The 25,341-nt window shown below is 43.5% G+C and overlaps 1 protein-coding gene across 2 annotated transcripts in view; it reads right to left on the minus strand.

The window, feature by feature from the left end:
* The window catches only part of mon2 (MON2 homolog, regulator of endosome-to-Golgi trafficking), a 33,411-nt gene extending 8,070 nt beyond the window's left edge, over positions 1-25,341 (minus strand). For both annotated transcript variants that reach the window (XM_079162545.1, XM_079162544.1), the window contains exons 1-25: positions 24,887-25,341; positions 19,265-19,328; positions 17,611-17,738; positions 14,369-14,500; positions 14,008-14,137; positions 13,656-13,753; positions 13,116-13,241; positions 12,722-12,913; positions 12,196-12,320; positions 11,527-11,666; positions 11,195-11,339; positions 9,855-10,045; positions 9,376-9,457; positions 8,695-8,876; positions 7,880-7,992; positions 6,941-7,045; positions 6,525-6,605; positions 6,352-6,425; positions 5,863-5,953; positions 5,549-5,650; positions 3,497-3,607; positions 1,745-1,920; positions 1,422-1,584; positions 613-906; positions 268-466 (exon numbers count right to left, since the gene is read on the minus strand). In XM_079162545.1, coding sequence (XP_079018671.1) covers positions 268-466; positions 613-906; positions 1,422-1,584; positions 1,745-1,920; positions 3,497-3,607; positions 5,549-5,650; positions 5,863-5,953; positions 6,352-6,425; positions 6,525-6,605; positions 6,941-7,045; positions 7,880-7,992; positions 8,695-8,876; positions 9,376-9,457; positions 9,855-10,045; positions 11,195-11,339; positions 11,527-11,666; positions 12,196-12,320; positions 12,722-12,913; positions 13,116-13,241; positions 13,656-13,753; positions 14,008-14,137; positions 14,369-14,500; positions 17,611-17,738; positions 19,265-19,328; positions 24,887-24,994 — 3,352 coding nt within the window. In that variant the 5' untranslated portion in view covers positions 24,995-25,341. The remainder of the gene's footprint in view (positions 1-267; positions 467-612; positions 907-1,421; positions 1,585-1,744; positions 1,921-3,496; positions 3,608-5,548; positions 5,651-5,862; positions 5,954-6,351; positions 6,426-6,524; positions 6,606-6,940; positions 7,046-7,879; positions 7,993-8,694; positions 8,877-9,375; positions 9,458-9,854; positions 10,046-11,194; positions 11,340-11,526; positions 11,667-12,195; positions 12,321-12,721; positions 12,914-13,115; positions 13,242-13,655; positions 13,754-14,007; positions 14,138-14,368; positions 14,501-17,610; positions 17,739-19,264; positions 19,329-24,886) is intronic.

Consider the following 25,341-nt stretch of genomic DNA (forward strand, 5'->3'; position numbering starts at 1 on the left):
AATGAGGAGCTCATGTATTATCATTCATATCTCTCCGATGTGTTAATCCTGTCCGCGTGGGGCTTAACGTGACTAAATGTAAATTAATATAGCAGCAGAAACATCAGGGGTGTTACTGACCTTTTGCTACACTTGGCACAGGCTTATGAATACATTTCAATATGTAACCGTCATTGTTTGCGATTCTGTGGCAAACTGTAGCAGTGTGTCCCAGTCTACCTAATGTGCAACAGCGTCAGGTATCAGAGTAGATCATGTCTGGCTCACCTAACTGCTGGAGGAGATACCGTCTAGTGTTGAAAATGCGTGCCACTCCGGCTAGCGTAAGCACCCACGTCTCCGCCCACTGTTTTTCGGCTGTGTCGCGCGAGTGGTGGATGAGGATGTTCCCGCCGCCAGACTCGATCTTCTCCTTGTCCGCTGTGGTGGACGACGTCCTCACGCAGCCTAGCAGTTGGAACAGCACCTAGTGGTGACACCAGGGTAGTTCAACCAGCAGAAAGAGCTCTAAAGCCTATTTAGTCAATAATCATTTACAATAAGATAATAGATAACTAAATATCTATGAATGACAGCCTTTTCTAGTATGACTAACTAATTCTTCAACGTTACCTTCCAGACCACAATGTGCCATGTTGGCTGCTGCAGCAGGGTCCCGTGGGCGGCTATGGTGGAGAACAACGTCTGCCCGGCGCTTTTTCGCACAGCGGGGCGTGGGTCCACACACAGCTCGCCCAGCTTGGCGTACAGGCACAGCCACAGGCAATCAAAGGGAGGGGCGGGGTGGAACGGCCTGTTCAGGGTCTCTCCTTTCTCCTGGGCCTGCTTCTGCAGGGCCTCCTCCTCCATCTCCAACTCCTGTATGATGGCTTCGCCCCTTTGGAAGAAGTAGTCCGAAATGTTCCACTGCGGGTGAAAGGGGAATTGCGGGCACAAATTGGAGAGGAAGGTTGGTAAAATGCTTCTGGCTGTTTTGCTATCCTATTACCATAAAGTAATCTCGCAGGAACAGCCACGGTCCAAGAGCAATAAACCCGCAAACCACAGATCGATATCGGGTTTTGCGTGTCCTGAATACTGTACAAAGTATCTGTGAAATGTCAGCAGAGTGCTTAAGTGCTGCTAAATTAGATAAAACAATGTAAAAGCAAGGAATTATGAGATACTGTAAATGTAATCATATTAAAGATAATATGTTTAAGATTTTACAATGACTGGAAAAGAAACATGTCCAACCTGTCAATCCTTTCAACAACACACAGTAAGAATAATTACACGCATTAGTCTACTGATGGCTTCTGAAAGCCCAGTCGACGGGTTGATCAAATGATCCATTAAAACAAGAGCAGAGAATGAAATACTTGCAGGAGTGTGTGTCCGAGCAGAACACAAATTGAAGACCCCAAAACAAGTTCTCTCACCAGCAGGCCAATGGAGGTGAGGCTGATGTTGAGCTCCTGGTTCTGCAGGCCGAAGCTGCCGGCTACATCCACTACGATCTGGAGGCAGGTGCAAGGCATGGTGGGCAGGAAGTCCGTCACCACCAACTGCAGGCACTGGAAGGCTGTTCGGATCAATGACTCGCTGAAGGGAAGCAAGACACATGGCACGCTTTTGGTTGTGTTCGGCTCCCACAAATAAAATATTTTCTCTTAGCATAAAACAGGAACCATTTCAGCCACAGCTAAATAAGTGACGCCCCGCCTGCTTTGTACAGCCCCTCGTCCCCCCCTTGTGCTCTTACCCTTGATCATTGCGGATGGCTCCTATGACCCCCAAGACGAGCGGCCAACCGGGCCCCAAGCTGTCTCCCTGGCTCTGTAGGATCTGCAGGACACTCTCCAGCTGTTTCTGCCGGATGTCTGCATGCAGCACGTTGGACAACTCCTTCAGGGGGTTCAGCAACAGAAGCTGCAGCCGCTTGGGAACAAAAATCAACTGATTTATTGACTTATAGACAACGAAGATAAAGATTTGAATTCAATTCACTTTCGCTGTTACAACACTGCATAGTACACATATGCAACTAACATAACCAAACTTTATAACAGTTGCATCTTAATTAAACTCATTTATTACATCCAGTTTAGGGGACACGTAGATGTCTTTTTGTTTTGCAAGAGTTAGCGTATTTCCAGGTCAGGGCAGTTCTGTTTGTGCTCCTGCTGACAGCTGTTAAATGTGAATCATAATGGTCTTTTTTTTTGGGGGATTTGTTCCAGCACAATGGATTCCCCCCAATAACCGAGTTCCCTGATTAGCATGATGACATACAGACACGTAGAAAATAAAAGACACGCCTGAATAAATGAGTGGGGAAACAGACTGACTGCAGATGTTTCATGGATCTCTGTTATGGTTGTTAAAATATGAAAAGTGTAGCACAGAATGTATTTTAATATATAGCAGCCATTAGTCCTTTTTTTCTGAAAAACAAAAAATATAAAGAAATAATGCATGACTTCATTTACCGGAGGAAAGCAGTTCATTATTGAAATGGCTGATTTAACCCCCCCCATTTTTTATTTGCTATTTAATAACACTTTCAGTCTGTTGTGAAGAAAAAAAACATTGCTTACCCAGTATCAGACTTGGCTGATAGCAGAGACTATCAAACTAAATGAAAAATCATCTGCACAAACTCCTGATGTGCACACAGACTGATTGTGTATTCAACCTTTTATTGGTGTGTATATTGTGTATTTTATATATTCAATGTGCAGCTTAGTTTTTCTTGACTCTCTATAGACATTGTGTCTTTAACTTGTTGTTCATTATACCGAGGACTAAAATCCCTCTGATGTTTAGCCACAAAAGTTCAACTGATTGACACAAGTGTTCCGCATTAAGGCGAATCAAGTGGTGTTCCTTGAACCCTGAACACTGCATTCACTTGCTAGGTCTCTGACCGCAAATAGATTTTTGCACATTGTGTGCAAATACTCTTTTCAATCCGTTATGTTGTCTTTTCAATATTTTAACACAACAACACGCAATGGTAAACGTTTGCCCACGCTGCGAAAAAAAGTCCTTGAGGAAGCGAATGTATTGTGCATTTCTGCAGGACAACCATCATTTGTATGGAGCTGTGCCGTTTCTATTAACCTCCACACGGCTCCTTTAGATAAGCTCGGTGCCATTCCCTTTATCTGGCTCACTAAGTTGAAGGTCACAGACACCGTGCATGCGAGTGGCAAGAGAGAGAGTGACTGTGACATTTCTGTTTTCCACATTTTAAGCAGTAGGCACGCACTTTTATCTCTCATGCCATACACTGCAACAGAGGAGCAGCTTTCTCAAATGTCAGCATTACAAACAAACAATATTAGAGGAGCTAAACCCAGGGAGGACCAATAATACATGGAATTATATACTCCCTACGGTGTTTATACGATAGAGAACGGCAAAAAGCAAACATTGTGGTCTGCATTGTTTTATACATGCAACGTCCTACTGCAGATTTGTGCTTTCCCTGCTTTTCTGTAGTGTTACCCACCTGATTTTGCGCCAGTGGAGGGTCGTGTTTGTAGGCCAGGCTGGCCTTTATGAGTGCCGTCAACGCCTCAGCCCCCCACTCTCTCATCCTGGAGTTCGGGTGCTGGCAGACCTGCAGGACACATCACAGACGCACAAAATGCAGACACATGCGCACGATGACAGATCTGAGCACAGTGTTTCCCAGCAGCGCTCACAGTGTGTGGGTGTGAAACAACAAGTGGGTGAAATACACCTCGGTCTGTGTGATCAGGACCGGGATCCCCTGTGATCACAAGATATGCAGTGACAGACGGTGTAATCATGAAAGCTAGAATAGACACACAGGAAGAGGCCGGGCTCAACAGAGAAAAGTACACTCGAGTGATGCAACACCTGCTTTTTAGATCTTGAGTTAATTTGTGAGCCAAATTAAATCATCTTTGGTCTTTAGGGAAATATGTCAAACACGTTTTCACTGTTGTCACGCGAGGCTTTATAATCCTAAGGATGGAGAAAATGTTGTACTGCTTAAAGGCATAGAGAGAGACTGCTTAGTAGATAGTGCATCCCTTCAGAGCCCAGATGGTCCATGTGTATCCATTTAATAATTTGGCTTTCATAGCCCTGCATGATCAGTGATGTGTCAGATTGTAATCTTAATCTTTATCATATTGTACATCTGCAAATAAAGATATCATGAAGGTAATGTCATTGTCACGTTTCCTTTAAATTACAACAGCATTGCATTTAAAGTCTGCAAAGAAGGATAAGCAGCATTGTATCGAAGCAGGAAGTATACTTTGCAGGTGCAGCTTCAGATTCTGCTTCTGCGACAAATCAGAGCTTCACATTGCAAAAACGCGCACAAAGAAGGCGAGGTCAAACACGGGTAGCGGAGCAAATGCACTGTGGACACATTGTGACAGAGCGACCTCTCAAGTCCAGCATGTTTAAAGCAGACTGAGTGCGAGAGAGAGAGAGAACAGGTCGGGAAAATAGAGAGGAGACGGGAAAGCATACGATCATAGAGGAGGGAATCTGAGCTTACCTTCTGCAAAACAGACAGGAGTGCAAAAAGAGAAGAGATGGAGAAAATGTAAAGAAAACCTCTAAACACACGTCTTTACACACATAAAAAAAGGAGAATCCTCTTACAGATATGACAACACGTTAATTCAACTTATAGTATATAGAGAGTATATAGCATTTACACACAGCGCAGTCGATCCAAAGTGCTTTAAACCCAAACACCTATATCGGTTTGTTACAGTGCTAATAAACGTGCTCCACCTTATGTTTGAACACTGTCGTCTTTCTTTTAAAATAGCAGAAATAAAAGTAAATTGTGCTCAAGACACGATGGGAATTTCCTTCTTTCTTTCTAAGAATTGATAAACCATGAAACCTCTGGTCGGGTCCCATATAACATGGAATCAGATATGCTGCTGATAATGGAGCTAAAACCGTCATTTGAAAGTTTCACCAATACGTAAGAACAAACAGGAAAGAGAAGAATCTCTTATCCACTAAAAACCTGTAATTCTAATTGAAAACTTTCATCCCTTCTTTAGCTCGTTCAACTATTTTTCTCCTTCATGACTAAACCACATGTGTGCTCCAGACTCCATGGAAAAATGTAATTATTAGAGCTTTGGTCCTGGATCACGTAACCAAAAGGGTGGAAGGGGGCAATTTAGACATTCTTTTAGGTTTAATTATTATGATTATTATTATTATTATAGAGTTTGGTTCCAAATGTTTCAATGACCTCTCCAATGAGTTCATCAGCCTTGGGAAAGCTGACAATTTCTGTTAGCAAGTTTAGACAAACCTGAGCTGGAGAGAGAAACGCTTAACAGGTCAGAGTCCTTGAACGCTTGTTGTACCAAGTGAAATAAAGTCTGATCAAAGCGTAACCAGAAAAATAAATGAAAATTCTAAAATTATTGCAAAAATATTACTGCATGACCTTAGTCGACAAAAAATATACCACGTGTATAAAACTCTGATCTTTCACAGAGTTTGAGTGAAATGTTGGGACAGTAGGGACGTAGCTGTGAATAGATGTTACCTCCAGTAAGTGACCGGTTAGAGGTCTCCACAGGATCTCTATGCGATCCATGTTGACAAGGCCGGTCTCCAACAGCTTGGCCACAGCAAACAGAGATGGCTCCTGAAAGAAGAAAATAGAAACTATAAATAAAAACTGGACACCTTACTGTATAGCCTGACCCTTATGATCATAGCATAAGTATGGCTAACACCCAAAATCCTATACATTTTACTATCCTACATTTGACATTTAAACCAAAAGCCAAATAATGACACATCCAAAACGTCTGTGAACAAAGTTCCACCTTGTACTAAAACACAGGAAGTCTTTACTTTGTTGTTTCCAGAAGCCATTTCCATGGCTTCCAGGGAGAGGGAACAGAGAGCGTTGATCAGGTGATGCAGGGACACGTCATCCAGGTACCTGGATCACATATTAAAACACATATTGCATATCATACGTGCATATTTTGCATTGCATGAATAGTTGCAATTGTTGGACCCACAATTCTCCCAAGTATCAAGAGAGCAGATTCAGTATGTTATTCTTCAGGTTGAACAATTGTTCTCCAAGCCACAGTAGAAAGACTAAAGATTGGGATTTATTATTTAATGTGTCTAGAACAAAGGTTTCCTGAATTTGTAGACACAAAAAAATGACTATTTATGCCCCTATTGTTATTATTGGTTCTGAGCAGAACATGTAGCCCAATGATGTATATTTCTGAAAAAAAATCTACTGGTCTATTTAAGAGCATAGGGATGAGTAACTGGAGTGTTGAAATGAGTGATCATTTTCACAGGAAAAGGACTCGTCCTTACTGGGAACTCTCAAATAGTCTGGACAGGATGTTGGAGATGATGGGGAGGTCCGTCATCACGGCTGTGGTCAGCACCTGTTCATGTGAAGGACACAACCACAGCCAGTTAGAGCATCGCCTTCAAAACACACAGCACAACGCACGGTCAATGCGCAGTCCTCAGTAAAAACTCACTGTGCTCGGTCCCTCCACGGCTCGGCCAGGCTTCAGGGCACCACCCATCCCCGGCTTGAGCCCCAGGATCCACACCAAGTGCTGGGAGACAAAAGTGAGACACTGAAGGACAGTTATGACAAACTACGTTTACATCATCTAATGCGGATGTTTCACCTCGTCAGTTTGTGTGAGTTTTACAAAGCACTAAGAACAGGTGAAGTAACACATTTTAAGTTATTATACTTTCTACATTTATGCATGTATAAAAGTATTTTTTCTTCATTAGAGGAGGAAGTGTACGTGCACATGTGTGTGCGTAAGAGAGAATGTGGACTGTCTATCTTGTCATGTCTTATCTAAGAGTGTGTGTGCATACGTGTGTGTGTGTGTGTGTGTGTGGTTAGGTGTTAACGTGTGGTACGAGTCGGCAGTACCTGCAGTGTAGCCAGTACCAGCTGCCAGGAGGTGCCCAGCACGGCCCCATGGCAGTGGGCCAGGTTCAACAGGGTTCGCATGCACTGGATGTTCTTGGCAGTTAGCTGACAGAGCAACAGACAATCATAATACATTTTAATAAGAGTCATCAATGATTTGGCTGATGCACTTCTCCGGGAGAAAATAAAAAAAAAATGAAATTATAAGCTGTTGGTACCATGAAACACAACAGTCACAGTCAATGGTAAGAAAAAGAAGGTTGAGGAAATATATACACAGTGTAAGAGCTGAGACCAGGAAAAAAAAACATGTTCACATTATTATTTCTATGGGGAGATTTCTAATTACAGGATAATGATTCCAGGATGGGGTTAAGGTTACAGCCCGTGTATTTTTGAAATGTTATTTCCCTCAAGGGAAATTAAGATGCACAAGCTCGCCTGACCAGCCTATGTTCATAACAGTTGTCCCCTTACCTGAATCGTGCCTAGAGAGACAAAGTGTGTCTGTTTGTATGGGGCCGTTTGTGCATATAATGCATATTAATAACATGAACAACCTGGTAAAGAAATCGCTTTGCTCTGCATTTCACTCTGAGAGCACATGTGGGCGTCTTTTTGTATGATTCACTCTGGAGCCCATTTGGACCCAATCTTGACCCGACCTTCTTTTTAGACTGGTCACGAGTCGCACTTAACTGTGCTCCTTGTTGCGTTAGACTTTGGTGGCCAGTGCTACAGCTCTTGTATTATTCAGGGTATTTATCATCCATAACGGCAACAGTTGTGCTTTCTTTTTGCAGCTGTTAAAATTCTAGAAAAGTGTTGTATGATGTCACTTGATTATAGGCTTTGTTTTTGAGGGAAAACGTGAATAAATGATCAAAATGTCAAGTGTACCGATAGCCTCTTCATAACTGTGTGTGTGTGTGACCTTACCACCACGGTGCCCTGGGGCTGCGAGGTGAGGGGCTGCCCCACAGCCACCACCTGCTGATGGGACTCACTGGAGGGGCTGATAATCTGCACACTCTGGCCCTGGATGGAGTAGGCTGTGGAGAACACACGCAGATATGAGCAAATACACACACACACCCACACAGGAGTCAGGTCTTTCGATGAGCACACAAACAGGATTTGTAACAAGCTTACGACATGCAAGAAAAGCTTTCTTAATTAACTCCAAAGGCAAACATCCATCGCCAGTTGAGACCCAATTTGCCGGCTTTATCTCTACAAGCTAATATGCAAATAACGAATGTCTGAGTGGTTGATTTGAGAGCAGCTGTGTGTGTGTGTGCGCGTGCACGTATAAATTCCCTAGACACATTCTCCGTGTTGTTCCTAATTAGGAGCCACAGTGAAAAGTTGAGGATTAATGCAATAAGAGGGACAGGCAGAATGCCAATATTTTACATGTTAAGCCGAGTTTAGCAGCATTCACGTTTAACCATATGGGAGATGAGAGGTGCTTGTTAGTTTAACATAAACACACACGGCCAGAGGCCATCCTCAGGGTAGGAAAGGGGGGGGACTTTGAGCTGTGCGTGGAACAGTTGGGGTACAAACATGCATTCCAAACTCAGCATCAAATGGTTTGCAGCAGGTATTTCAGCTATTTGTGTGTGTACAGGCAATTAAATATTTGTGCAACATCTTGTACAAATTAAAAGAGGCAAAAGGACCCCTGAAGTACTGCTCATACTGTGTTTTCTATGTAATTTTAAGTGGCATTCCCAACTGAGGAGCTGCACCTTTGCCGGAGAGGTTGGCGGCGTTGCTGCTCAGTACAGTCAGGGCATAGTGTGGCGGCAGGGAGGCCTTGCAGATGGCTGTGATGAAGGCGTCACGGGGCGTCACCAGGCCCAGGCGGCCACACAGCGAGGCCATGGTCAGCTCTGCCTTCAGGATGTTCTCTGTGGCCGTCTCGTCAGTGCTGAAGTGAAGGGACGAGAGGGAGAAAGAAGTGAAGGCTGTAGTCTGTCTGTGGCAATCAACTTGTCGTTGTGGCATTTATTTTGATACTACAAAACAATTCCATCATGGCTGATTCCGATGATCTCATTTGGTATTAGAGTAAGATTATTATCCCTCTGGAGAAATAAGCAGAAGGTCTGTGATGTATTAAGACTGAAGCTGAATCTTTGTGTGTGTTTGTGTGTTGTGTGGACACTAAACACTCAAAAGTATTATATTTTGCTCGGCCTGAACATGAAGATGAGTTAATATCTGAATAAAACAAATATGAAACAGTCTATAAGACTCTTTCCTTTTGTATTGCTAGCAATTAGTTGAGGTCCAAGTTGACCCCCTGTCAACTACTGACATTTTAAAACACAACAGTTTCTTTATTCAGTATAATTTGGGGATTTCCTATGGGACAATTCATTCTCTCCTACTTGTACATGCAACTTGACTGCAAAATGTCCATTTACCTGGCGTCTAGCAGCAGAGACAGAGCAGCCAGCAGACCACACCAGCAGGCACTGACCATCTCCTCCCACACCAGGTGAACTCCTGAGACAACACAAAGCATTCATGAGTTCATTCAGGGATCACTTGGGAAAAGAAACAAAACATTCCTCCATTTTTTTTATATCGTATTTGAAAAGTTGAAGACATACAGGCAGAATACTGGCCACCAGGGGCCATAGAAGTGCTAGCACACACATTGCTAACCGGTTTGGCAACAATGCAGTAAAACATAGTGTGTGTACAGTTTGCGCACATTCTTTGGTATTCCCCCCTTAACATGTTGCTCAAGCTTACTAATATCTTCATATTTAATTTGATTGGTTTATATATATATATATATATATATATATATATATATATATATATATATATATATATATATATATATATATATATATATATATTGGTATATTACACTCCCCCTCCTGTTCATTCTCACCAGGTTGTGGCTGCCACTGCTTATCAGGATGAGTGTCCCTGAACTCAGCAGCCGCCTCCTCCTCCACGGCCAGCTCTCTCTCGATCATCGAGGTGATGCCCCGCACCAGGTCCAGGAGGGCACTGAAGGCCACAGACATGGCATAGCCCTCCGGGATGGACGGGGGCTCCACCTTGTCCAGCATCTCTAGACTAGAGGATGAAGGAACGGGACAGATGGATGATAAAGTGTGTGTATGTGTGTTCTGGTGTGAATTGAGTGGAGGCCATGAATAAATAAAAGTCCATGTTTGTATATGTTCCATTATGACATCTAAAAACTGCCTCCCTCTACACAAATGACTGCAGTACAACAGTGTAGTATTCATACTTTTATAAAACTGCACTCTGTATTTAAAGTCCCTTCTAGAACACAGGAACTTTCCCCAGGCACTAGGACACTTTTGAGGAATTCATTGCATTTCGTTTGTAGGGACTACGGTCTAACTTCTGGGGATGTTTTACCCCCAAAAAGGCCCTGGTTGGGATGTAGAACTGGAGAAGTAATCCCAGAACTAAAGTTACCAGGAACTTCTTGCTGGAAATGCGGCTTAAGATACTTAAAGCATCAAAGCATTAACTCTCCTTCATACTAAGGAAAGTCAGCCTCCAAAACCACCAGCAAGAATCCTAACTACAGGAAATACATTTAAATACCATCAGAAAGGGCAATTTAGACACACTTCTCTTTGTGACAGGAAGGCCTCTGGCTAATGTAATTCTCTATATTTCAAACCGTGTCTTCCTGTGAGACTCCAAATGAGGAATGACAAAGCACTTTTTTCTCCTCAAGCAGGGTTAAGCCTTTGATCTCTGCAGTATTATAATCCCCTGTGGTTTAATGCTAAATTGTTAATCACTGCTTGCAGGATGCAGCTAACGCAATAGCTATGCTAAGAGCTCATATTCATCCCACCGCAGCTAACTTAATAGCTATGCTAGGAGCTCATATTTATCCCACTGCAGCTAACGTAACAGCTATGCTAGGAGCTCATATTTATCCCACTGCAGCTAACGTAACAGCTATGCTAGGAGCTCATATTTATCCCATTGCAGCTAACGTAACAGCTATGCTAGGAGCTCATATTTATCCCACTGCAGCTAACGTAACAGCTATGCTAGGAGCTCATATTTATCCCACTGCAGCTAACGTAACAGCTATGCTAGGAGCTCATATTTATCCCACTTAGCAGCACCCTACAACTGTTAACTTGTTCTGTATGTGTGTGTTAGGGATACAATTTGTGTGCACAAAAGAAAGAAAATGGAAAAGGGAGTCAGAAAGTAAGGAACGGTACGTACTAGGTGGCTTTGGCGCTGCCCTGGACACTAACAGTCATAAGGGGGATCCAGGTGCCACGGTATTCAAACGCAGCCTGGGTGGTCAGGTTGCCGCTGACCCCTCCTGCCCCTGGGCCGCCCTGTGCGGTGCCCTGGGCCCCTGAACCTGAGCCAGAGTGTTAGGATGGAAGATGGATAAAATGAGAAGATAAATCACAAGATTAAAAACAACAACACCCATTTATGCAACTCTAAATATCCATCGCATTCCTATGACAACTTGTGTCTGTACACTTTAAGATGTATTAGTACCACAGTCTTAGAGAGCTCAAAATGAGAATTTGGTCACTGACCAGCAGGTGCACTGAGAGCAGTACTGTTGCCCGCATTTGGGACGATGAAGAGGGACTGGATGAAGGAGCCCAGGGCGTTGACAATATCTCTGAATACCTTGGTGGAGTGCTGCTTCATGTCGTAAGACTGGCAGAACGAACTGAAAAAGGAAAGGAACACAGAATTTTGTGAGGTTAGCATGAAAGAAACAGCAAGAAACTGTCCATTTGGGTGCTGACATGGTGCAGAACTATACTGTGAAAAAAACCCCCACAATTTCAGGACATCTCAGACTCTGATTGGCTCAGGCTCAGCTCGTGCTTTGTCAGCCTCAGCTGTACATAGTAGCTAACATGAATATTGGCATGTAAACCTGCAAACATCATCCTCAACTTATGGAACTATGAAAAATGACCACAGAGCCTAACCATGCTGATGGCATAGTTAAATATCTTTCATACCATTTAAACTATTTAGTATTCTGTTGACAGTACGGACATTATAAGTATTAAATTACGAGATGACTAATAAAATAATTTGCTTGTATTAATTATACGGTAGTACGACGTGGTATGCGTTTTGGGTTTCTTTTCCTGCTTTGCTCAATCTCTGTTGTATCAAGAGCAATAAAATAAATTACTGATAATTAAAATGTGCGGTTTGTTTTTATAGAGCTTAACATTGTTTACCGTAATAAATGTGGCTGCACACATAGCCTATGGACTGACTCCACAGCCACCGCCCTCAGCCACTGTGGCTTCTCCCCGTCCAGAAACTTCACCAGCAGAGACAGGAAGATCTCACACTCGGTCACCTGCAAAACAAACACACACCAATCAGATTGGGACAGACCAGCTTTGTCCTGTAACTGGATGCTGGCCTCTGGCAAAATCCCAGAATCCCTTCGAGGTTTGATGAAGTTATTCTGTGGCTCGCCGCGCTCCTTGACAGATGGGCAAAAAGACAAATTTCCATTTCGAAGATTGATGGAATATCACCATAAAAAAAGCAAAGGTTAATTACTTAGATGCAGCTAAGCTCATTAAAGCGCCTGAAGCAGAACTAAGACAAAACTACTGCTACGCTAATCCAATGCTAATCAGACCGGATCAATCAAGAGTACCAGCTCCGTGCTGGAGAAAATCCCTTACTCGTAAAGCATCCATCAGGCAACAGCTCTGGCCAGCCGACCGTCGCTGCAGATCGGCCCCTTACCAGTAAGCCGTAGAAGTGCTTGATGAGGACCGAGACCACGCGCAGCAGCCTCATGCAGATGGGGAAGTAAGGTTTCTCCACGGGCGCCGGTGAAGCGGCGCTGCTGCCCTGCCGGAACTTGATGTTGGGGGAGAAGAGCTTGATGACGAGAGGACAAACACGTTCCTTCAGCAGGAAGCTGAACTCTTGGTGCTGGGTGTGACACAGAAAGAGAGAGAGGGAGGGACGTTGGGATCAGATCAAACATAGTAACACAAAGACACACTTCTGGTAAAGAGCATTTGTTTCACTGCAGTGAGCTGTATATACTCCGATGTTATGATAATAAAATATATACAGGAGGGGGACAAAATATATTTGTTTTTACATGTTTGTCCATTTGTGCTGCATGTACCTGTAGGAATACCCCTGGAAAATCATTAAGAACAGACTCCAGCAGCTCCAGACCAAATGTGCGAGTCATCTCTGTCATCCCCACCAGCCAGTAGGGGGCATCGGCATTCACCAGCTGGCACAAGTCCTGCAAAGGAGACGCACAACAGCATCTCAAAACAATGGAGCGTTATGTGCGACACACATCACAGCGGTTGAAACACTGCAGTCACTGCTGAGCTCTGCTGGAAAGAAGACAACGATCACACAAAAGCGCAGCGTGGGTGATGAATAATTTCGAGACATGGGAGCTCTTCACTTCTTCCTGCAAATGTCACTTCATTGCAGAGATGAAAGCAATTTATCTAACTTATTCTCGATTTCAAAACGCCAGCTTGTGTGTTTGGTAATACCAGTGTTTTCCAGTTGTGGAAACCATTTAGATTTTTTTGTCTGTAGTCCATTAATGATGACATCATGACCCCCCCATTTCAAAAGCAACTTGGTCCTGAGAAGAGGGCATGACACTTTGTAGAAGGCTGTTGCCCCCTGGTGGACATACCTGGAACAGCATGTATGCATCTTTAGCACTGGGCCTCAGCGTACTGACAGACCGCCTGTTGGTGTTTCCCTGGACAGGAGGAGGATGCTCCACAATGCCTGGGGGGGGGATGTACAACATTTGTATTTTAGACATTAAAGCAACTCATTTAGCACTTCAGAGTAGCGATCTTACCGATTAATCTGTATTAATGACCAAGGACTTCCAATAAATCATATATAAATATAAATAACTCTGTGCTCTCTCCATCAGTGCACCATGTTTCATGAACTGATGCCTCCCACCAGAGTCTCTACTGTTATCACTATATGAACTCTTTACTCTCCTCAAACAGGAACCGGCGCCCTCTGACCTTTGCAACGCTCGTCCTCAGCCACCATCCTCTCAAAGACCACAGTGACGACCTGTCTGACGGTGGCGGCCGCCGTGTTGTTGGTGATGTTGTCCTTGGTGAAGTGAAGTCGGAAACACAGCACAATGGCCTGGACAGGGAAAAAAAATAAAAATACTTAAACTTATTATGCAGCACATGTATAAAGTATAATACGGAACCTAAATTAACTTCTGCTGCATTTGTGGTCCATTTTCAGGAGAGGTGAAATAAAAATCATGTTGTGTGATCTCAGCCATTACAGGTATGTTGGTCCACTTATAGATGGTAGAAGGGAGTTAGACATACAAACAGTTTGTGTGATAGGAGTGCGTTTGTGTACCTTGGAAAGCACTTCATCGTGTACGACCGTGTTTGTCGTCAGCAGGACCAGGACCGTCTGTAAGAGCTTCAGCTCCTCCAAACCGTTTTCCATCAGCTGCCACAACATGTTGATGATGTTCCCCGCCGCTGCCTGTCACGTACGTACACAAACACCTTCAATTGTTTACGGTGATCTTTATTTAAATCTTACTAGTAGTGATCATCCAGCAGTCTGCACACACAGGCACTTGTCAACTCAAGAGGCAGTGTCGAGAGCTGCTGGATTGTGACAGACAAAAAAAAAGGAAAGTGAGAGCTCCGCCTGAGGAGACACAACACTAAATCAAAGACGTGCACAAAAACACACACACGCGTATGGGACCAGCTGGAGCCGCCCGCTTCGGGGTCACAACATCATCGAGTTCACGAGGAAGCTTGTTACCAGTTAATATGGTGCCACTTGATGCTCACAGAAAGTGACACTGCATTTCCTTTCTTAGGTCAAAATACAGCTTTCTCTTCACGCAGTCCCCTCAGAGTCACAGGAGGACTCATTACTTTAAAAATAATTAAATCTAAAACAAGACACATTTCATAATGAGTTTCTGCTTTTTAGATTTTTAGAAATGAATCATTTAGTCTGTGAAACATCACAACATTGCTCGTGTCAGAGCAAAAGTCCAAAACAAAAAGAGAAGACATACATACAGTAGATAAAGAGAATCAACACATCTTCACATTTTAGAAGCTGCAACCAGCAAATGTTTGGTATTTTAGCTGAATTAATGACTCAATATGACGGATTATCAATTTGTGGTCTTTATAATTCTGTCTATAATTTGTTTCAGCTCTAAATCCACTAGTACATTCAAGACACTACAGGATTTAACGGGGCGACTTCTCTCTGTTGAGAGAGTTTATGCTACATTGCAACTCCCAAATATTTATACAAGGGGTTTATATGCAATTAGTTTTGGATTAGCCTCTACGTAGACTCTGTTATTGAGTCACAGAATCATCCAACAACAACTTGTTTGGCGGCACATTTTTCTAAGTAGAAGTGGTTCAGGAGCATTCAATCATCATTAGCAGTGTCTTCATTGTAGATATTAATGCCCCGGTTTGGTAATGTTGACGGTCTTGCTCCTGAGGACACCAGCAGATGTCTGCATGTGTGTGTCATCAGAAGGAAAATTCAGAGTCTGCTCTTTACTGTTAAAACATTCTCCTTCAAGACGTTTGAACGGACCCGTCTCCTTCCTCAAGGAAAACAAACCCCGCAGTTCAGAGCTGCTGCTGGCAGATGAAAAGAGAGGCGCTACAACGGCCGGCGGTCCAGATAGTGTGTGTGTGTGTGTGTGTGTGTGTGTGTGTGTGTGTGTGTGTGTGTGTGTGTGTGTGTGTGTGTGTGTGTGTGGTAGAATATGTAAAGTCTGCCTCACGTCACACACTCCTGTTGAGCTGCCCTTGAACAAGAACCTCAACCAACACCCACTCGAGGAGACCACAGTAATAATGTGTTCATTTCAGTTCGTATCTTTAAGGCGAAAAACAAGCAATTTCGACAATCATGGTTATTTATAAAGAGAAAAATGATAAACAGCAGCTGGTCCCGCCTTCTCAAATGTAGGGCTTTTATGCTATTTTTTCTTTTTTATATTCAACAGTCTATTGTAAGGTTGTGGACTGTTGAGACAAAGCAAGCAATGTGAAGTAATGATAATTAGGTGTAACACAAATGTGAATGACATGTAATGAAATGAGTAAATTAAATTGGTTACAGAGTTGGTCAAAATGACACTGAATCCCCCGTCATGTCACATTGATCTTATTCTGGGAGGGGAGAGCACGCAGACTCTCCTTCCACAGGAAGAAGCTTTGAAACCAACGTGAGCCTAATTAAATAAACGCCTGATATCAAAATGTAGGAAGCCTGGGGCGGCTCCATAAGCTTTTAATAACTCTTTTACGCTGCAGTAACGAGACAGTTGTGCAGCAGCTCCGGGGTGCCGGCTCTAATCTCAGGTCGGACTCCAGCTGGGATATTTAAAAAAAAAAAAAAAAAAAAGGGTTCAAAACCGGTTCACTCATCACATAAGCTTATGCTAGAATACATTTGTAATTAAGAAATGATTCCAGACACCCATTTCCTGAAAAGGAAACCTTATTCCACGTAATCATTCAGCGCAGTTTCAAACTGCGGTCGCACACGCAGATCATATCAAACTACCGGAGCCGCCCAGTTCTACCGGTGCTCTCTCTGGGCCGATAGCTTCCTCCAATACAGAGGCTGCACGAAGACTAGAAGATTCTGCGGGACGGGAGGAGTCGTGGAACAGGAAGGAAGGAAGGAATACATCTAGAGCAACTGTTCTAATATTTACATTGTCTAATCGGGTATTGATCTATGGATATTAGAAAGTGCCTAAAGTGGAGGTGAACTTAAATCTGCAAGTGTGTGAACACTGAATTTACAAAAATCCTAAGGAACATTGAGGATATATATTCACTGTTTGATTAATTACTTATCAAACTTCTTTGGTTTTTTACAGATAGCTCTTGTGATAAAGCAAATGTCCCGCTGTGTATATATATACATTTCCTATTGCTCGGAAAAACAAGTGGCTGTGTGGATGATCTGTCTGAGAACACCTGTTCTCTCTTGTTTTCTTAATGACTACAGAAGGAAACTTCTCTCCACAAGGACATGTGTATTGATTCGTTCTTCACCTCGTGTCATTCTAGAGTGACAGAATGAATCCAGATGAGAGCGGTGGGGGGGGGGGGGGGGGGGGGGGGGGGGGGGGGGGGGGGGGGGGGGGCCTCTTATTGAGGTCACTTTTTTTTAAAACCACCAGACTAAAAGGGGAAGATGGAGGAAGTGAAGCCTGAGAGATTTTGGAGGAAAATATGGCTCAACTTGGTTTCAGCTGGATGTTTTTAATGTTTGAGGCCAGGTGTTAATCCTGTCTGACCCGACATTGTTCATCCACGACAAAAACTACGTCACACAAGCTATATTTTATATTCTTCTGATATTGTACTGGCCAAAATATTCCTTTAGAGTAAAAAGGATCTAAAAACGCCAAATATTTCCAATTACACTTCTGCATTTTTTTAATTAGAACAATGTATTCGACCGTATAACCGTTTGAACAGGCTTATAATATCGTGTCGTTTGTCAGGACGTATCTCGCCTCTGAACATAAGCCTCAGTGTACTGTGTTCACATGAGATATGAAGCTAGCTCAAGGTGCTCACCTCAGATACCACCTCATGGGACATGAGTCTCTGGATGGCTGCCAGACACAGCTGGGTGATCTTTGGCTCTTTGGTGCCACAGCCCATCAGAAACGGCTGCACCACCTCCAAGCTGTTCTCCTTCAGAGCTGCAGAGAAAGATCAATGTCACTGAAAGTTCTTTTTTATTTATATATATATATAAATATATACACACACACAGATGCTTCAAGCTTAGGGAGGAAAAGTACAAATATGCAAACATTCAAATTACATAAATGATTTACATGCCTTGAAATTATTATCAGAAATAAATTACATGTTGTTTAATGCATCAAAAATACAGTTTATCAATATAATCTGAAGCCTTTCATGTGTTTGAATCAATATCAGTAACAAATACTGGTAAGGCAGAAGAATACCTTACAAAAGCAGAGATGTCATGGTCCAAACTACAACTTACAATAACAAAGACAGACTTAAATATAATGTAAAATAAAAGTTAATCCAATTTCTTTTAACTATCAAAAGTTTTGTCTTTATGATAAATGGTTAGAAATGAAATGAAAATGTGTCCTTGCTCCATTCTTGCCGTCTAATCACAGCTCAACAGTGAAGCAGTGTTTCTCATCACATCTGGTTTCTAGCATCATTTCTACAGGTTTCACCGCTCAATCTCTGTGTTCCGCCTCATTACGCCGCTTTAACAAATCCATTCTGAAAACAAAGATAAATGAGCTGTTCTGCAGCGCGTCGCTGTGCAGAGGGGCAGCGGGAGTCAGACGCTCGACGGCGGCGGAACTCGGGAAATGTCGACTATGTGTCAACTCTGCAAATAATACTAAAAGCTGGATGGAAACAATTCCCCATTCAAGCGACCGGCCACGTTTGACAGAGCTTTGTAGTAGAGGTCCACCGATGGCTTTCATAGGCCGATATAATCACGATACAGATAGACGATTAATCGGACGATAACGATCAGGAGCTCGTAGTGTTGCGTTGTACATTCGAGTCAGATATGACTCGTCAGCTTGCTGTAAAATCAGCTGTTCCCGGGAAGTTTTAGCCCATATTTTCTAAATATGTCGCCAGAATAATGCGTTGAAAGTTTTGGCGGAGGTGGAGAATTTGTTTCCGTAAAGAAATCTCTCTCAAACAACCTAAATAATACATTTGTGAAAAAGAAATTTAAAGTATGTCGTGCCAGCGCTCTGCCACCCTCTTATTCTCAGAGTGACATCTCACGGGGTCTTTAACAGTAGATTAGATTATTATCAGGAGTTAATCACACTCTCGCGGTTATTCTCAGCAAAGGTGGCCCTCATTATGTGTGTGGAGCCTCGATGATGTCGTCGTCGTCCCCCGTCCCCCCCCCAACGTGGCTGAGCGGCCATCGGCCATTATCGGAGCCCAGTTCCACCGATAACAACAGTCTGTCCTGTGCTTCAGAGCAGATGTCGAGTCGGCTGAATGGAATCAGTTTACAAACAGAGCTGAGTGATGAGCACTGATCGTAATATGCATGTTTCCTTGAGCTTATAGTGCACTAGGTGAGAAAAACTATTTTCTTTTTTTTTTTTTTGCGGAATGGAAGGTAATGAAAAAAAAACTACATAAAATCAAAATACAGTGGATGACATCCTTTAACCACCAGCCTTCTCAGTTTCTCACTCACCTGCCAGTATGTCCATATTCCTGGCAGCAATGGTCTTAATCTTCACAATGCCCGACTCTGCGGCCTGGGGGGGGGTAAAGAGAGAGATGAGACATTTAGGGTGATGCATGAACCGGAAGTTGCTGATGGTGTGGTAGCACCTGTGGTAGACACAACTTCTTATAATGACGGCCCCCCCCCCCGGGGGAGAGAGACAGGAAGGCAGAGGTAAGGCTGTTAACAACGAACTTCAACTTGAGAGGGACGTGCGAGCAGAATGTGATTTCCCAAGTGCAACAGGAAAGACAGGAGGAATGTCAAGAGAGGGGGGGGGAGACATGGAGACAGACTAACTGTGAGTCAGTCTGTGTGACAGAAACAGAGATGCTGAGCATTCACCAGTGAAAACAGAAGATGCTGTTAACGCCTTTCAAGGTCTTCTCTCCAATCACTGCTCCTCCTCTCACACTTTCTAGCGCTTCTCCATCTTATTTAAATGGTCATCTCCTATTGTGACGTTTATCTCAAATGTCTAAAAAATACACGGTGCAAATTTGAACTGCAGTGTAACGGACCACAACTGCATTATTTATGTCCTTTATCGGTCTCTTACGGGAGACATTTTTTCATTCGGCAACCTGACGCTGAGGTAACGAGCTTCTGCAAAGCCCACACACACACATCAAGAAAGGCTCACATGGTGAACAAAGGCAGTCTGTCCTGTCATCCAGTTATCGTTTCATCACTCTTGGTTTGATTTCCTTGCAAAAAAAAAATAAATTAAAGAAAATGTTTACATTTACAGGGGAAACCTCCAATAGTGGGTCAAATTAAACACCTTAAGCAGCTAATTATAATTTCCCTTTTTTCTCATGCAGATGACATCTAACTGACATTTATATATTTATTACATGAATATAAAGAAATGAAACGGACAGCTTCAGCTCGTCAACTTACTGCACAAATTAAATTGCCGCACTGTGTGTAGTTCAAATACATAATAATAATATAATACAGTACAGTGATGTCTATAAAATGTAGCTTACTGTAGTTCAAAGTATTAGCATTGTGCTGTTTACCTCAGTATTGCAAATAGTCTACTAAGCAACAGCTTGGTGGTGGTTTCAGAGCATTTGAAAGTTTTGAACAGGTCTGAAAATAAACTGTGGGGGGGGGGGGGGGGGGGGGGGGGGGGGGGGAATAATGCAACTGCTCTTTACGTCAGAGTGGCTGAAACACAGGCGCTGGCCGTCAACATAATCGTATCACTCCAACATGTCATGTGAGCCACTGTGGAAAGCGACCGCTAGTCGGTGGGTGGGGCTGTTAAAACAAATGGAGCTGGCCTATTACCGTACACCTCCTTACAAAGTTAATCTCCCAAAAAAAAAAAATGCCGGCCTCCCTCTGGTCCTTTGTTCCTCCAGCAGAGCCGGACGTCTTTGCAGGGCAGTGAGGAGAACACAGATAACTACAACCTCGCTGTGGTTACTTTAGATACGGAGCGCCCGGAGGAACGAGTCACAACCAAACACAGAAATTAGTCTTTAGCATTTTTGCCCTTCTGGTTCCCTCGACTCACTCGAATCATAAACGTTTTGTTCATTTGTGAAGATTATCTTGCTGAACACAGTGTTTAGTCGCCGGAAACAGTGTGACGCCTACAACAGTAAGTTATCCCTGCAGAACTATGCAGAGGCCAGAACACACTGTAGCCATGAAGGATAACAAAATAGTGAAGTGCAAGAACGTCTTAGGTGGTGGTGAGATCTTTAAAGAAACAGCCGAGACAATATTTACAGCTTTATAATAACAGCCCGGCGATATTTCTCTCTGACTTTGCGTTGGTCATTTAAAGTTAGTTTAAAGCTGCAAAGTTACAGCTGTGGTCCGATGATTTTAGGGCTTAACGATTAGTTAATGGACTGAAAAATTATAGTCAACAATTTTAATAATAATAATTGAAAAGAATCGTTCGGCCTAAGATGAGTCGTGCTTCGGTAGATGCATTCACACCCGTGAACCTGCGATGCTCCATCAGCGCCGGTACAGCAGAGCACAGCCGAGCTGCCCGCTGTGCTACAGCCATCAATCTAGTCGACTGCAATGAGCCAACAAGAACTTCTGCAGCCTGTGGCCCAAGGGCAAGTGAGAGGCATGAGCAAAGTTATAAATAGCATTTCAAGTCCCCAATCAAGAGGCGAGGGCACAATAATGGGATGTTGATGATGACGGGGTTGATGAAAGTGAGGGACGACTGCAGGTTTGAATCCAGATATTTGGCCGGAGGATGTTATTAAATGATAATGGTGGCTGTTAGGGAGGCTGATGATGATGAGACACAAAAGTGCATTTGAAAAAAATAAAATGATCTTGAATAATTCTATCTGTCCGCTGCACAACTCCTCAAATAGTAATAATAATAATTTTTAATCCACTCAGTCAAACAGGACAAATAATCCAATAAATGCCTCTAATTAGAAGCAGACTATGTGGCTTCCCTTTGTTCAGCCTCATGTTCTCCATCATACTACTTGATGTTTGGCTCAAAGTCAAGCTCAAGTCTCTCTTTTCGCACGTAAACACAAGTTCCACCTCTCTTCTCATAGAAAAGTGCCGTTTAAGCTTTCTGTTGTCACGTCTCGACCTTACATCTCTGACGACTGTCAGCACTATCAAGTCCCCACCGTGTGGAGGGAAATGCCACCCCAAAGCCAGTTAATGCGTCATTTCATGGACTGAAAAGCTAAAAACCGGTTCATGGAGTCTTTATGCTTAGTTATTCGAGGTGTCAACAGTACTACTGTGCTGGATAGTAAATCACCTACTTTCAGCCAGTGGCTTTTATGTGTCGTCCATACTAATATTACAGAATCCAATGGATTCAAACAACCAAGCAATAATACTGTGACTGTAACGACCCGACATAGTATTTTTTTGTAGAGTATTACTGTTTCTGCTGAACGAATCAGAAAGTGCTCGGTGCTTCCATCTCGTCTCCGGGGCCGTTTTTTGTTTTGAGATCCTCAAAAGCAGAACTGACCGACGTCTGAGTGCAAAGCAACATTCGGGAAGCTCACCACAGATTGACTTCCTTAGAAACATGCTGGGAGTCTGTGAACTCAGCAGTTTTCGGGGGAACTGACTGGAACTGTCAAGAGTTTCAGTGCAACAGCGTCAGTTCTCTCTGTTGCGTTGTCTCTGTGCATCCTACGTGACCTGTCGAGCAAACGAGCTGCGCTAAGTGACACGAACAAAAAAAACGCTTTAATTAATTCTGCAGGTTTCCACCCAAGACAAGCAGGCACATCTCACTGTGAGCCACATGCAGTTGACAGCACCCGACTCATCCACAGAGAGAGCTGCTGCTTGATGTTTATTTCTATTTATTTTCACCTATAGACAAACGCAATCAAAACACAACAAACAGCAAAGCCTTGGTGGTTTACTTTCATCGCCTGCTACTCAATGAGAAAGATCCTGCAACGATACAGGAAAATCAATGGGCCTCCTTCTTGGCTCCTCTTAACCCAGAGAAACCACCGGCTGTGGAGCAATGTCTCCGTGGGAGATGGATTGGGAAATGGGGGAGGAACTGGAATGTAGATGGGCTGGGAAATGAGGACGGGGCCTCGTCGTTCTTCTTGTGCAATAAGGATTCAATGCTGTGGTATTAAGTTCTGAAAATATACGCACAACAACAACACAGTAACTCATGTCTATGCAGCTAGTTCCTTTAAAAGCGGCACGTGCTGAAAATGTGGAGATCTTGTTCAATAAACTCACAAATCTTAACAGGAAATCGCATTCTAAGAATGGACAGAGCGAGGATTACATTTGTAAGCTATGGAAAAAAAAGCCCTCAAATGATTTGAATTCACAACAAATGCCACCGGTACTCGACTTGTTTGTCGCACAATAACACCGCATCCAATAGAACCATGACGGCTCAAATTGGAGAAAAAAAAAAAAGGTGGTTTCAATCACAACTCCATCAGCCGCAGCGCGAGTGAACTCAGGTTGTGGGGAACATCAAAGAGGCTCCATGCTCTGCTGTGATCCCTGAGGGGACGATGTTGATAAATCAATACTGAAGGAGATGTTTCATGAGGCCCCTAGGCAAGGGTCAGCCAGCAGCCTGAGACGTGAGACCAGGTGGAGGCTACGCTGTACGCAGTGACAGAAGCACATAAAGGAAGTGGAAGCCCTTGCTGAGCTGTTTCTCTTTGTGATATCGTCTTTAACGAAGGTGAGCACTGAGGGGGAAAAACAAACTAAGCCAGTGTAGCCGGATATGTATTGCCCCACGCTCAGCTGGATGGCAAATATTTTCGTAGCCTAAAAAAAAAGCCAACACACACAGCCTACAGTGCGGCGCTTCATCTCATGACCCGTGTGACCAAATGCAAGCAAACAGTGAGCTTGCTGTACCTGGGAATTAAGGTAAAGACGATCTGACCGAGATGGTGTCAGCTGAATCGCATCACATAGGCAAACACTAGGTGCTCTCTGTGGGCATTTCAGTGCAATCTATATGTCCACACAGTTAGGAAATAGAGCTCGGCCAAACCGATGACAGAGTGAATGGAGGTTGTGTTCATCCACCGCTGTATGCTGCAAGCCTCATGATTCAGTGTTTATCTTTAAGCCACGGAATTAAGGTTCAAAAGAAAAACCGTAAAGACATTCCTGATGTAAATGAACTCTGACCCTGTGGAGTGCTGGGATGCAGATCGCATGATAAAGAGGATTGTGTTGTTTGTGGCAAAATGAAGTCATAACAGCTGGGTGGACTGGGCTGTCCTCTCAATTTGAATCCAACAATGCAAATACACAGTCAACGGCACAGACACTGCACCTCCTTGTACTGTTCTGTTCAGAAGCTAAGCCAACCAAGACGGCTACACAACGAAGCCTCGTCAACACCCGCAACCAGGAATTCATTCCCAGAAATAGAAGATAAAAAAACACTTTGTATGAAATTGCTCTTGGCTGTGTCGATACTGGCAAAGCTTGTTGTGAAACCAACGTGCAATGTGAGCTCCTAGACAAACCTATTCAGGTCGAACAGAGGGTTGTCTATGACACGTTTTCAAAAAACAAAAACATACCTCTAAAAATAGCACAGCTGATGATTGTCCAGTCATTAATGCACTGCTGCCCCTGCTATCAAAATAAAAGCCTGGCTCTCACAAATCAGTTCGTGGAGAGATATTTCTAGATCATATATGTGGGATATATTCTAACAATAGACTGTAAAAGCACCACGCTCTTGCAATAAGTGGGGCATAAAACTATAGGCTGAACTATAAACTTCTAAAAAGGCAGACATTCAACAATATTCCCTCTATGAATACCTAATTGTAACCACATTAACCAAAAAGGCGTAACATTTTTCAAACACCTGTATATTGCTTTAATTGGACGCCTGGTTGGCAGGAAGGCCCAGCAGCTGACACAACTTTTATTAAGAGGACAACTCAAGTGTCCACAGAGTAGGGCCCCGATGCATGATGGGGGAACAGGCTCACCCAAACCAAACGTGTAGAAATCTACAGTATAATATAATATAATATATAACATGAGAGAAGCTGCTGAACATCATGGTAAACGGCCCAGTTGAGCTAGCTAGCCCCGGCTAACCTCTTTGACTGGGGGGAATTTCTTCTTGCACTCCATGGACAGAGACCGCAGGTCCGTCTGCATGTTCTCCAGCAATTTCTTCACCGCTTCGGGGCTGCTGATCGACATCTTTGACGGCGTCTTCGGACAGAAATCTCACGAAATGTTAAGGAATGCGGACGCGCAGTCGCCCCCCACCCATCCACAGCGGGGATTTACACTCCCGTTGCTCACTTTATTCGGCTGTCTTGGAAAAGAAAAGAAAAAACGCCGCGGTCCATTGACACAGTATCCCACTTCTTCTCTGCTTTGTGCGCAGGAGAGCAGCGATGACACCGGCATACGTTCCTCTTCTTCACACCCGGTTGGCGTTAGCTCCGTGAAATAGCATCGCTCCCCCTTGTTTCCTGCTTCTGAAGGCTGCTCATTTATCGAATATATTTGGTCAAATTGAGCAGTCTGCCATCAGCGGCCGC

The sequence above is a fragment of the Pholis gunnellus genome (assembly GCF_910591455.1).
Source record: "Pholis gunnellus genome assembly, chromosome: 7".
NCBI classification, from domain to species: Eukaryota; Metazoa; Chordata; class Actinopteri; order Perciformes; family Pholidae; genus Pholis; species Pholis gunnellus.